The sequence below is a fragment of the Aedes albopictus genome, chromosome 3, assembly GCF_035046485.1.
Source record: "Aedes albopictus strain Foshan chromosome 3, AalbF5, whole genome shotgun sequence".
NCBI lineage: Eukaryota > Metazoa > Arthropoda > Insecta > Diptera > Culicidae > Aedes > Aedes albopictus.
The window spans coordinates 149,308,927-149,323,236 of NC_085138.1; the positions used below are offsets into that span (position 1 = coordinate 149,308,927).

Genomic DNA, 14,310 nt, shown 5'->3' on the forward strand with positions numbered 1-14,310 from the left:
AAAAAATACTGATCAATTTTCACAGTGTTGAACACAAATTAAATGATAAATAAACAAAAAGAACAATCCGTTCTGGTAAGATTCGAAATCGCAACTCCGAAATATTTCGGCATTTCAGCTAAGTCACGAAGCCAGGTTATAGTGATTTATAAGTGGTACGAATCAAATGAAAGTTTGTTAAAAATGTAATCTTGAATCATTTAAAAATTAGTTTCGTTTTAAGCGCAGTCAATGCAACGCTCAACAAATCTCAACTTGGTTGCCAATATTGTTCAATTTTCACTGTTTGTTTAAATTTCTATTATAAGACTCTCACATTTTTCGAAACAAAACTTACGAATCCAATTTGAATTGTCCAAGTGAAACTCCTGAACGAACTTAAAGAAAAAAAATCTCAGGCGAGATTCATAAAGCGTCTCCTGTGCCCTTTTGGAGAAACTTTTGGATATATTTTTGAAGAAACTCCAGGAAACATTATTGGAGAAAATGTTTAAGCAACTCTAAGCGAAACATATGGAGGAACTCAAATCATCCTGCAGAAAATAAACCTGAAGAAAATCAATGAGAAAGTTGTGGCGAATGGAAATTATAGGAGCATCTCCTACAAAAATGTACTGGTGCCACTCTAATAGAAATTTCTTAAACAATTTTAGAACAAATTCCTCGAGCAACAAAAAGAGAATTTTCAGGAGTAACTACAAACAAGATTCCAGGACCAACTGCATCAAGACACAAAAGATGCCTAGAACGCCTGAGGAAAATCGATTTACTAAAATCTTCAAGAAACTCCTGGAAAATTTTCGGAAAAATCCGGAAGCTAGGAGACATTCTTCGAAACGAATTATGAGGAATTCCTGAAGTAACTTCAGGGCAGTTCCAAAGGCGAATCTAAGATGAGTTCTTGGAGGTATTCCAAGAGAATTCTACAAAAACTAAAAGAAACTTCAAAAAAATTCTCGAAAACCTTCTGGAGCAGCTCTACAAGAAATTTCAGGAGAAAATCCAGCAAACCTTGTTGGAGCGATTCAAAAGAAATTCTTATAAAAGCTGCTTGACAAGTTCTTGAAGTGGCTTCAAGGCAATTCTAGGGGCAACTTCTTAATTGTTTGTTTGAATTTCAATTTGAAGCTCAAATGTTTTTCTCATCCAAATTTGTGAATCTAAATTGAACAGTTCAGATTTTTAATAAATATGCTTTAGAATTGTTCTTGTTGTTTTTGTACATCGATGTTTTATGCGGCCCGCAGGTCGATCTTAAATAGCAAATTTGGCCCACGGTATCCTCCAGCCTGAGCACCACTGTGCTAGAGCATCTTCAAAATATATCTAGTTAAGCCCCAAAATAAAATATCGAATTCGATTTCATTAAAATTTCATTCCATGCGTTGGAAGGGCCATCGCATGTTACAATTTTTTGATCGAAAACCAACATTTTGTCATAACTTCTCGAAATAGTGATCAATTGTCATAATTTTTGGAGTGAAACACTTTTTTTCAAAAAGGGTTCGAACAACCCTGACACCAGAAAGAAATAATTTGAATTGAGATCAAACTCTTCAAAAGAAACTCTTGCCCCACTCGAACTTTTGCCCCACTTTACTCTAATTTAACAAGGCCATGAACATTTCTTTCGACAATTCAAAACCCACCAATTTGCTCGGGATTCCTAATTTATTCCTATAGATTTTCCTCGTTGATATCGTAATCGACCATCTTTTTCCGCAATAGCCACCACTCGTTATTGAAGCCCACGTCGACAACCCGCTCGTGGAAGGTCATGTAGCGGGGCTGCAAGTACGGACAGATGGCCTTGTAGATGGCCACCCCTCGGTCGAAATTGTCCAACCAAATGAAGGACACCACCCCGAGCGTTATCCTCCGGACGATACCCTCGTTGTAGCACCGCTGCAGGAACTGAATGTGGTGGGAGGCCGTCGGGTTCTGGCAGCTGGGATGCACCAGCTGCAGCTCGTTGGCACACTGTCGGAACCGATTGACAAAGTCCGCCTCGTCCGGATTGGTGGAACAGCAGTAGTAGGTCGTTCCCAGCAGGGTGAGGTAAATCCCGCTGCGCACCGGTCGCTCCCGCATCGTCTTACCTGTGTCGATGACCATTTCCTTGTAGTCACGGATCAGATTTCGCCAGTACATGGCCCATTTTTCCCATATGGTTCCTTTGTATTTTTCCGGAAATTGAATCGAGTCGATCCGGTTTTGAAGAGCGGTCTGTCTTTGCTTGAACGCGTCCAGGTTGTTGCGAATGAATGACGAGGCAAACCTCGCACCACGGAATGCCATATTTACGCGGGTTGTTCACAACTTTTTGAGATTATTTGGTGCGGTATTTTGCTTGGATTTCTACTAAAAACTGCTGAACGATTATTTTACATAACTTCTGTGTTGTGATCACTGTTTACATTTTTTATGCTCTCCCAAACTGACAGCGATGTTGAGACACGAGGTGAAAGGGTTCGGTCTTTTTCACTACTTTTTACTATACACGTGAGATAAGATACTTTTTAAAAAGGCCTATCGGGTCTATCCACAGAACGAAAGCTTGGAAAATAAATACTAAATTTTCTAGTTCTGGACTTGATTTCCATTTTATTCCAATTTATTTAAAAACACAATGATGAACGAACATGAACAGAAATCAATCATGTTAAATATACATTCGCCCTTATTTGAGCTTCATCTAGAATCAATCGTGTATCCCCGTTCCCGCTCTCTGACTCATCTGCGCGTTCGGTAAAATTCCTCCGCAGCTGTCATCGCACCGCGCGTCAAGAAGCGGCGGCTGTCACTGCTGGCCCCGTCGTCGTCGTTGTGGTGTTTCGTCGCGGAGTGAAATTTTCGCATTCGGTTTGACCTCTTGAGAAAATTCGAATTTTCGTCGGGAAAAAGTGCTCGCGAGTGGCGGAAACCAGTGCTAAACTGTTCAGCCGGAAGCGGAACAATGGCGGCACCGATCGAGATCCCGCTCCGGGACACGGACGAGGTAAGAAAATGGATTTCCTTTCGGAATGACGCATTGTCGTCGGTGTCGGGTGGCAGCCGCACGGCGAAGAACAACAAGAAGAACGGCTGCCGCGGGATGATGCTGATTGTTGGATGGATGGCGTAGCGCTAGGCAGATATCGAACGGGCAGTGATAGTGATGTTTTTGTTATGGTTTTGGTTCGCAGGTCATCGAGCTCGATCCGGAACAGTTGCCGGAGGGAGAGGAAGTGCTGGGGATTTTGCGGCAGGAACGGTCCCAACTCAACACTTGGGTGACAGTTGCGGTAAGTGTGGAAAAGTGTTACGAAAGGTGGTCACTCAGTCAAAGAACCGGAAGTGAATTTAAACTGTGTGGATGTGTGAACTAGACTTGCGTGACTTGATTAAGTGTCTCTGTGGCCTTGCCATTTGTTGTAAATCTTTGCTGGATTCTTATGAGTCCAGTACACAGGATCAAATATTTGTCCAAAAAAAAAAAACAATGTTCAAACATCTTGTTTGACTCGATCGAATTTTCATTAGTGTCAAACAGATGTTATTTCTTGAACTCTTTCCTTGTCAAATATTTGATCCTGTCATCAAGTACACAGGATCCTTAAATTTTAATATTTATTGACTTATCCAATTGTTTGTGTGGTAGTAATTTGTGTCCAAATTCCAAATGTTAGGAATTCGTAAGGACTTTGTTGTTCTCCCGTATATGGATAGGCTTGCAGTAGGTTCCGTGAGACTTTTTTTTTAATGAACTTACCTTACCTTATGACAATTTAAGTGAATCAACATAACATTTTCACATTTTGAACAATTTCAAAGATGTTCTAATGAACTTTCTGATGGAAAGACTGGTTGAGACAAATAAATATTATATTGACCTCTCCTAAACATTTAATGTAACAGGTTTGCATCATTGATTAAATAAACTATTAAACTATTCATATGACACTTCTGAATTTCAGGATTACATGTTCCAAAAGCATACAGCATCGTATTAAATTTTATAAAACAAAAAAATATATAACTATTTTTTTTTTCTATCTGTATTAACGAGATTTTTAGCCCTAGGCTAGTTCATCTCGGGACCCACGCTTTACTTCCCTTCCGAAGGAAGAACTCACATTGTGCGAGTTTGTCGGATAACTTAATTCTAAAAAAGAAAGTCCTGGTACAATCTCTAAGATAGTACTTGTGCCTTTGAGCGAAAAGTCCTTGAGAAATTCGGGTAGGATGCTGATAAAATTTTGGATTAATTTCTTGAATGAATTGCTCCAAGAAATTCTTGATGTAATGTCAGAGGAAATTCAAATAAAAAATTGTGAAAATCTGGATGAGTAACTCTTCTAAGAATATATGAAGGGATTTTTAGTAGTAAGTGTTTCCAATATTTTGTTTGAAAAATTCTGTCGTTTTTCATGAAGTTCTTTGTTGTATTCTTTTGTTGAACTGGTGAAAAAAAAGTTCGACGAAAACCGGAGTGAATTGTCGGGAAAATCCCTTTTTGGTGAAGCTTTAGCATAAATTCCCGGTGAAACTTCTGGTCCAGGAAATTCTAGAGAATTTAGAGAATTCGTAGTTTTTAGTTAAACTTCCAATTGAAATTCTCGCGGGAGTTCCAATGAGTATTGAAAAGCATTTGGAGCAATATAGTTGTATGATTTATGGAAGAATTCCCGAATAATTGATCTGCCTCTAAATTTTGATGAAAATACGTTCTCAAAAACAAGTCTTTCAGGAATTCCTGGATAAATTCCTGACATATCTAAAAATGTGAGACTTTCATATTGCAATGGCTGATGAAATAACTCAATGCTAGATGATTATCAGACAAAATCTAAGATTTCTTTAACCTCTTAAATTTCTCCTAAAATTTACGATTTCAACCTAAAAACCTGCCTGACTTTCTGCAGTAGCCATTTACGCTACCATGAAGTACACTTATTTCACCATAAGATGTTCCTAAAAAAAAATCAAAATTCTTTCATGAGTGATCTTCTCAGATATTCCGCCAGAAGTTCATCTAGAATGTTTTTTCTGGGTATTCTGTATCCAAAAAGTACTTATCATGAATTTTTGGAAGAGACTTTGAAAATTACTAAGAAATCTATCTATTAGATTCGTACAACAAATCCTACAATCATAGTGTTTTCTCTACAGGGTGGCCACCGAACCGGGAAAACCGGGAAAAAGACGGGAATTCGGAACGACCGGGAAAAAAGCGGGAAAAAGCCGGGAAATTGTTGTTAAGAGTAACTTGATGTACATATATGAATGTTTACACCAGGGGCGTACAATTTCGTTTCAATGATACACTTTCATGCAACTTTTGAATGAGTCACTTCAAGTGTTTCATACATTTTTCTAATGACTCGGTCGTTAAAAAAAACTTTTCCACTCATCGTAGCACTCGGTAGTCTCCCACCCGGGCGCATTGCTTGTGCTTCACCCGTCAGAGCATTACGTTGAGCACATAGTGGCTGAGGTGCGATGCAAAGAGATAAGAGATCGGATAAGCGTCGAAGCACACTCTGTGGAAACTATATGCAGAACGCATGAACCGCACATAGTAGATGAGTTGCGATGAGTGCGGAGATGCGATGGAGCTGCTTCGACGCATGTGATCGCAAGAGAACGCAAGAGAATGCAAGAGAATGCTTGTCGGGTATGGATTTTATGATTGCGCTCGTTGTGTATGTAAAACAATGCGGATTTAATGTGTTGGGAATGCTAGTAGGTAATATAAAATGCGTTAATATGTTGTTGTTTTTAAACTTAACTCAATGCCTTAACACATGACATGCATTTTGATTGACCGGACGTAATAAAAATTTATCATATTGTCTATCGATCACTATGTAAAATAACATATTTTATTGCATATAAAATAGTATTCCATCAAATCGTGTAAGTTTTTTACAGCATAATTTTGTTATTATATGTGTATAAGAAAACATTTTATTTTCTCTGTTCGGGATTTGTATCAAGTGATCAATGTTTGATATGGTCGTTTGTCCAGTGCATGTTATTCATGTGCAAGTTAGAATGTTTAAGGTTTTATGGTATTCAACTTAATTGAGGATTAACTTAAGGATTCTGATTGAAAAGTTCTGCTTTTTTCTTTGTCTGGCAAAACTAGATCTCTTAACGAAAATTGCGTGACATCAATTTTGATTGATACTCTTTTACCTAATATAAGGACTGTTCGTTGATTATGAGTACGCCTGAAAATTGCTGTATCTGAAAATGTTTTATTTGTTTTGTAAATTAAATTCAATTACATTGTTTATTGACCATCAGAAAAGCCCATGGTATCGTTTTATATTTAATTTTTCGTGGATCTTGCCAGCTCTCGCACCTTCTTCTTGGTGTTCTTCATAAGGTTCGGAATAGAAAATAAATATTTTTTTTGTAGCAGACATTTTACGTGCAGCTCAAACTAGAAATATAATTTTGACTTCAGTAAACATTTGGTAATTCAATTATTATACAATTCACTCACAAGAAATAGTTTTTCCTAACTCGCACGACATCAAATATCAATTAACTCTGCACTAGCTCTGACTCTAGAAAACGTATTATGATTTCTCAATTATTTCCTTTTATCAATCTCTATTAGTTTCTACTTACAGTTTGCTACACCTGGGCCCTGTAGCATAATCGGGCTAATAATATTAGCTACAAGTTACAAGTTACAAGTACTAATATTACAAGTGCTAATAATTTGTGTTGCATAAAGGCTCAATTTTCCACTAATATTATTAGCACTTGTAATATTAGTGACCATGAAAATACAAGTTGTTTTGGTTCATTTACCTGTCAAAATTCATCCGACAGTTCACTATTAATTTGAAATGGCAGTTGATATTAGTTTATATTCTGCATTTTCCGCGTAACATACGGAAATAACTTCATTTATTCCGAAGTTTTGCATTCTTTACACGATAGATCAATGTGCTGCTTGGATAATTTTCGGCTGTGCTGTTTGGATAATTTTCGGCCGCTCTGACGAAACGTTTTTTTACAAAGTACTAGCTGTCCCGGCAAACTTTGTCTTGCCGGTGGTTTGACAATTGTTGAAGTCATTCTTGCACCGCACTCTAGATTGGTTTCATTTCGATCGTGTTGGTTTTCTTCCCAGCTCATAAAAAATCAGCACTTTCTATATTTTCTTATTTTTTTAGTTCATTTTGGCAATTTTTTCTACATATAAACACAGCCACCACGAATACGAATCGAACCATGCAAGAGTCATGCTGATCGGTCCACCCGTTCTTGAGTTTTGTTGCCTCAAAAGAACTTCAGACTTATTTTTATATATATAGATGACACTGCAAGTACCTAGATTTTTAGTAAAATGTCCCAAAGATTTAATAGTACTGGTTGAAAAACAATGTATAAAGATTTAGCAACATGTATTATGCTTCTTGTTAAAATCCGAAGTGATCTGGAATGCAAAAATGGAGCTTTTACCTACGTTTATATGTCGCAACTCGATTCGAGTTAGTGTATGTATATTGTAGCTCTTGATTAGCTTAATGATGTGCAATACAAGCAATTAATTCAAATTTATTTCGCATCTGCAACTTTACCTGTGCTTATGCAGTGACCATAATATATAACTTTACCAAGAACCTCCAATCAAAGATGGGTATTGTAGAAACTTTGGAGAGCTTGAGAGACTCAGCAGAAATTATATTTTGGATACAAAGTGTACATCAACGCAATTTTCTCTTCTTCTTCTCTGTGGCTCTACGCCCCCATTGGGACTTGGCCTGCCTCGCTTCAACTTAGTGTTCTTAGAGCACTTCCACAGTTATTAATTGAAGGTCTTTCTTTGCCTGCCATTGCATGAATTTGTATATTGTGAGGCAAGGACAATGATACACTATGCCCAGGGAGTTGAGAAAATCTTCCCGACCGGAACGGGAATCGACCCAGACAACCAGTCATCGTATAAGATGTTGCATAAGATGATAAAGTGGAGGCCTTATGCGTGCATGCCTCCATTTAGGCGCATGTAAAATGTACGCATATCGCCTCCACTTTAACATCTTATGCAGCATCTTATACGATGACTGATTGTCTGGGGAACCCGCCGTCTCCGGATTGGGGATCCATAGCCTTAACCACTATAGGCTAACTGGAGACCCCAATTTTCTCTTCAATGAGTTTCGAATACATACTGCCAAATTTAATCGTCGAAAACTGGAATTAAGATTGACATGTTAGAAATAATATCTTTTGAGTTCATCAAAATGGTAAATCGATATATTCAAAACTAAATATAACTTCTGCAATACTTTAAATCTAACTTGTAAATTATTTTACAAGAACTTTGAGACTTGTAAGCAAAAGTACAAGTCATAGCTAATATTTTATGCTTGTAGTTTGTTTATGCAACATACACTTGTAAATTCTACTAATAATATTAGTCCAACCGACTTGTAGTATTGGACTTGTAACTTGTACTTGTAGTATTTTTATGCAACAGAAAATTATAAGTTACAAGCTACAAGACTAATATTATTAGTAAAATTTTCATTATGCTACAGGCCCCTGGTCCACCCTGTTTCAACCAAACCAAGCCTCGAGCTACTCTCACTTTCCGACAATCGTCTACGGCAACCTAGATAGAAAGGTTTTGATGACAATTCCACTATCAAAGATTTTTTCTATTATTATAACTAACGGTATTGAAAATTAGCGGCACTCTCTAAACACTAAATCTAATTAAATACTCGTAAATGACTTATTACTTGACTTCTAATTCGACATTGGATTGCGTCGAAGCTTTTCTATTGAATGAATACAATACCCCGATGTAAACATCAACAACATATCCAAACTCTATTGACCGCCGGTCACGCGTAAGTCGCGGTGCGGAAATGAAATTCTCTTCTCACTCGTTGAGCGCAAGTGGGTCAGAGACCTACGCCGTCAACATAAGGTTTTGGACAACCGTTCCGTTGATGGTTTTGCTTGGGTTGGTCCAGTTTTTCTTCGATTTCTCCGAATTCGGAACATCAGTGATACGCTTCACATTGAAAAACTGTGCCCCTGAAAGTGCCTTGTTGTCCAATATGACATACGTTTCATCATCCATGATAATGCACATGTATTTTTTGCTCAAAACATCGTCGTACAGTTTCCGAGCCCGAATTTTCACATAATCCGCCAGAATTTGACTGTTTTTTTTTGACATTTCTGTTTTGGGTAAGTCTTCAGGGAATTACGCTCCTTGGCGCGCTGAACCATACCAATAGTCGTTCCACACTTTTTTGATGAATACCTCCTTTTTTCTTTTGAAGATTTTGCAAATTTTGCTGTCCAAATTTGACTTGGACGCACCTGGTTTTCTGTCGCGTCTGGGTGAGTTTATCAGTGTGTTATGCAAACCGAGTCGTTTGACAGCATTTTGGACAGAAAAAACGCTAACACCTCTTACTTTTGCTAATTTTCTTAGCGATAATCATTTTTCATAGCAGTACCTGACCACAATCGATTTTCGCTTCTCATCCGTAAACACTCGCGTTGCTCCACTTGAGGAAAAACTTTAACTTTGATAACTATCATATCTTTTGTTTACAACGCTAGCAACACATAAACACACAGCAGTTGTCAAAATAAGGGAACGTTCAAAAATTACGTCCAACATTTTGGGGAGGGGGGGGGGGTCTAGAAAAGTGTGACAGTACGTGTATTGGGTATAGGGAAATTGCGTGACAGAGGGGGGAGGGGGGGTCTTGAAATCCCGAAAAACGATGGACGTAATTTTTGAATCTTCCCTAAGAATTAGTCATTTTAATACAGGGCCTCAAAGATGTACTCATAATTAACGATACAGTCCTTATGATGAATATTGTGTACTTGTTAGAGACATCTTTTCTCGTAGATATCGCCGAAAATTTTGTAATAAAAAAACTATACCCTTAAATAATACATACTTGCCGAATTTTTGTTTTTTTTTTGCCGAGGTCAGCACAATCAAGTAATGTTTTAATGCCGAAACCGACTCATATTGATTTAAATTGAAATCAACACTCAGATAGCCCAGTTCGGAAAGTAAAAATATGTGTATACATAAAGACATCGCTCACGCGGATATGATTACATGTACAGGATTACATTTTTTTCTCAAATAATTAATTCAATAATCTCAATCTTGTACAGTTACACCAGATTTTTTTTTGAACTGGTCGGTTTTCGCTATTGCAACAGGATCAAAGTTATAGCAAAAAAAACGACCTGCGCAAAACAAAAAGCGAGTGAATTTTATCTTTCCCCTCTTATAGATGAAACGATCATTTCACTACCACATCCAAAAAAGCGCTTCAACATACAAGCGACTTCATCGATCAAATCACGCGAGTCGTTGATGCGCACGGAATAGGCGAAAAAGGATGTGAAAACAGCATGCGCACCCTCATTGAAAACCTCATGCACTATGGCCTATCAAACATCCCTCTTCTCATCTCATAACTTATCGCATCCGATCGCATCTCACCTTACCCACTATGGTCACAGCCTTAGTGTCTCACTGGTGCGCGCTAGTCTCTCAATGGTTACGGGCGTCGGTTAATTGGATTTAAGTGGTCGAATTTGTTATCCTCTTTCATAAAACATAATTATCATTCTATTGGCGTGCACCACTATTTAAAAATGTGGTTTAAATAGTGTTTTTAGCATGTTGAAGTATTTCAATGACTCATAAATGAAACGAAAATCCAAGTGTATCATCCCATGTTTCATACACACTTGTTTCTGTAGCAGCAACGAACGAGTGTGTTGCTGGGTGAGAGATGAAGCATCACAGCAGTCCGTTCGCATGGGAAACGATTTGCTACAGTCGTCGTACGTCATGGTTTCCTTTCGAAATTGCACGACCCTGGTTTACACCTCATCGAAAATCTGCAAAATCAAGGCCAAACTAAAATACTCCTGGGATACTTCTACGAAATCCCAAGGAATTCGCCTGTGCAATCACTTGGAATTTCCTTAAAACAGAACTTGGGATTCTTCAAGCAGTTTCATCTAGAATTCCTCTAGGTTTTTGTACCGCTTGATTCATTTCATTTATTTAGTTAACATCAAATTCATGATAATACTGAATCAACAATTTGCCGCCATAATACTCGATTTGCAGCTGCAGCTCTCCAACGTCGGTCACGCCCAACACTCGCCAGATCACGCTCCACCTGGTCCGCCCATCGTGCTCTCTGCGCTCCACGCCTTCTTGTACCAACCGGATGGTTAGCAAACACCAACTTTGCAGGGTTGTTGTCCGGCATTCTTGCAACATGCCCTGCCCACCGTATCATTCCGGCTTTGGCTACCTTCTGGATGCTGGGTTCGCCATAAAGTGCAGCGAGCTCGTGGTTCATCCTTCTCCGCCACACACCGTTCTCCTGTATGCCGCCGAAGATCGTCCTTAGCACCCGTCGCTCGAAAACTCCGAGTGCTTGCTTGTCCTCCTCGAGCATCGTCCACGTCTCGTGCCCGTAGAGAACCACCGGTCTTATTAACGTCTTGTACATGGTACATTTGGTGCGGGGGTGAATCTTTTTTGACCGCAGTTTCTTCTGGAGCCCATAATAGGCACGACTTCCACTGATGATGCGCCTTCGTATTTCACGGCTCACGTTATTGTCAGCCGTTAGCAAGGAACCGAGGTAGACGAATTCTTCTACCACCTCGAAAGTATCCCCGTCTATCGTAACGTTGCTGCCAAGGCTTGTCCTGTCTCGCTCAGTCCCACCTACCAGCATGTACTTTGTCTTAGCCGCATTCACCACCAGTCCGACCTTTGCTGCTTCACGTTTCAGGCGGGTGTACTGTTCTGCCACCGTTCCAAATGTCCTAGCAATAATATCCATGTCATCCGCAAAACATACAAATTGGCTGGATTTCGTGAAGATCGTACCCGGCTGTTGAGCCCGGCTCGTCGCATAACACCTTCCAGGGCGATATTGAATAGTAGGCAGGAAAGTCCATCACCTTGTCGTAGTCCCCGTCGAGATTCAAATGAACTGGATAGTTCACCCGAAATCCTTACGCTGTTCTGCACACCGTCCATCGTTGTTCTTATCAGTCTAGTCAGCTTCCCGGGAAAGCTGTTCTCGTCCATAATTTTCCATAGCTCTGTGCGGTCGATACTGTCGTATGCCGCTTTGAAGTCGATGAACAGGTGATGCGTTGGGACCTGGTATTCACGGCATTTCTGGAGGATTTGCCGTACGGTGAAGATCTGGTCCGTTGTCGACCGGCCGTCGATGAAACCGGCTTGGTAACTTCCCACGAACTCATTTACTTTAGGTGAGAGACGACGGAAGATGATCTGGGATAGCACTTTGTAGGCGGCATTCAAAATGGTGATCGCTCGAAAGTTCTCACACATTAACTTGTCGCCTTTCTTGTGGATGGGACAGATTATCCCTTCCTTCCACTCCTCCGGTAGCTGTTCGGTTTCCCAGATCTTGACTACTAACTGGTGCAGACAGGTGGCCAACTTTTCCGGGCCCATCTTGATGAGTTCCGCTGCGATACCGTCCTTACCAGCCGCTTTGTTGTTTTTGAGCTGGTGGATGGCATCCTTAACTTCCCTCAGCGTGGGAGTTGGTTCGTTCCCGTCCTCTGCTGCACCAACATAGTCATTTTCTCCGCTGCCTTGGTCCTCCGTACCTACATTCTCTTCGCCATTCAGGTGCTCGTCGAAGTGCTGCTTCCACCTTTCGATCACCTCACGTTTGTTCGTCAGGAGGCTCCCGTCCTTATCCCTGCAGATTTCGGCTTGCGGCACGTAGCCTTTGCGGGATGCGTTGAACTTCTGGTAGAACTTGCGTGTTTCCTGTGAACGGCACAGCAGTTCCATTTCCTCGCACTCCGCTTCTTCCAGGCGGCGCTTTTTCTCCCGGAAGAGACGGGTCTGCTGCTTCCGCTTCTGTCTGTATCGCTCCACATTCTGTCGGGTTCCATGCTGCAGCATTACCGCCCGCGCTGCATCCTTCTCCTCCAGAATCGCTCTGCACTCCTCGTCGAACCAATCGTTTCGTCGACTCCGTTCTACGTACCCGATAGTGCTCTCAGCTGCGTTGTTGATGGCTGCTTTGATTGTACTCCAGCAGTCCTCTAGAGGGGCCACATCGAGCACACCCTCGTGCGGCAACGCTGCATCGAGATTCTGCGCGTATGCGGTGGCGACATTCGGTTGCTTCAGTCGCTCTAGATCGTACCGGGGCGGCCGCCGGTAATGTACGTTGTTAAGAGCAAGTTTACCGGGGGCTAGGTTATATATAATCTAGGTTATATATATATAGGCAATTCGCAGGAAAACAGGCGATAGTCGCTGCATTACGCAGAAAATTAGGCGATAGCCGCTACATTAGTAGAAAAGGAGGATAACTGCTGAGACATTGCATGAGAAATGGCAATGGTTACAACTTTGAAACTATTTGACAGTTATGAAAATAAAAATACTCAGGCAAAGCCTACTTGACGAGTGGTCAAAAGATACACTTAAAAAGGCATCGTGGATGATATTTGTATGGTACTGTAAAAAAAATACAAGATTTGAAATGACTGAAAATTAAAAAAAAAATGGGAATAAATAAGTGGTTGTTATTCTTAATTCTGCTAAAGAATTGCGCTAGAAACACAACGCTGGCGTACTGCACGTTCAGCGTGCCTATATGGTTCATATTGGGACCAAGATCTCAATACAGATAACTATCAGCAATTATATTAAATGCATTATGGTACATTGTGCATTCATGTACAGAGATTAATTTTACATTCAAAGTAAGACGGAGTTCAAATATATAATTATCCGTAATGCCAACTAAAAAAAAAAACTCATGAATACGTGTATTACATTTCATTAAAAAAAAACAAGGAGACTGTTATGAGTCATTTAGATAGCTTAAATAAAGAAGAACAACTGTTCATACCGAGTAACGGATGTTGTAGGATGTTTAGAGCACATGCCTAGCACGCTGAGGACTTGGGATCAAATCCCTATTCCGACAATCTCACAAAAATGCGGAAGTAAAGCATGGGTCCTGAGAATCTACTCTATAATACAGTGCTGAAATACGCTATAAAATTCGACACATTACTTGAGACGAGATCCATTTATATTGAGGCGAATCAATGTAACACTCTTTTGGTTGTTAAGCAATACCTTATATAAAGATTACAAAATAATTTTGTTCAACATGGTACATTTATTTTGATTTGTGCAATTGAACAATAACATTAACTTTGTATTATAATTATCAGTACATAGTATCAATGCGTAAAATAGGTAAATATTGAAAAAAA

The 14,310-nt window shown here is 39.8% G+C and overlaps 2 protein-coding genes across 2 annotated transcripts in view; one reads left to right on the forward strand and one right to left on the reverse strand.

Annotated features, from left to right (window-relative positions):
* Positions 1-1,652: 1,652 nt before the first annotated feature.
* Positions 1,653-2,460, reverse strand: LOC109416429 (mitochondrial import inner membrane translocase subunit Tim29). Its single transcript, XM_019690487.3, has one exon. It carries the CDS (start codon positions 2,296-2,298, stop codon positions 1,678-1,680), a length of 621 nt encoding a protein of 206 aa, XP_019546032.2. The 5' UTR covers positions 2,299-2,460; the 3' UTR covers positions 1,653-1,677.
* A 334-nt stretch (positions 2,461-2,794) lies between these two features.
* LOC115266038 (RNA polymerase-associated protein CTR9 homolog) overlaps positions 2,795-14,310 on the forward strand; it is a 47,781-nt gene continuing 36,265 nt past the window's right edge. The window contains exons 1-2 of the mRNA XM_029871847.2: positions 2,795-2,998; positions 3,186-3,284. Of these exons, the coding sequence (XP_029727707.2) occupies positions 2,957-2,998; positions 3,186-3,284 (141 nt within the window). The 5' untranslated portion in view covers positions 2,795-2,956. The remainder of the gene's footprint in view (positions 2,999-3,185; positions 3,285-14,310) is intronic.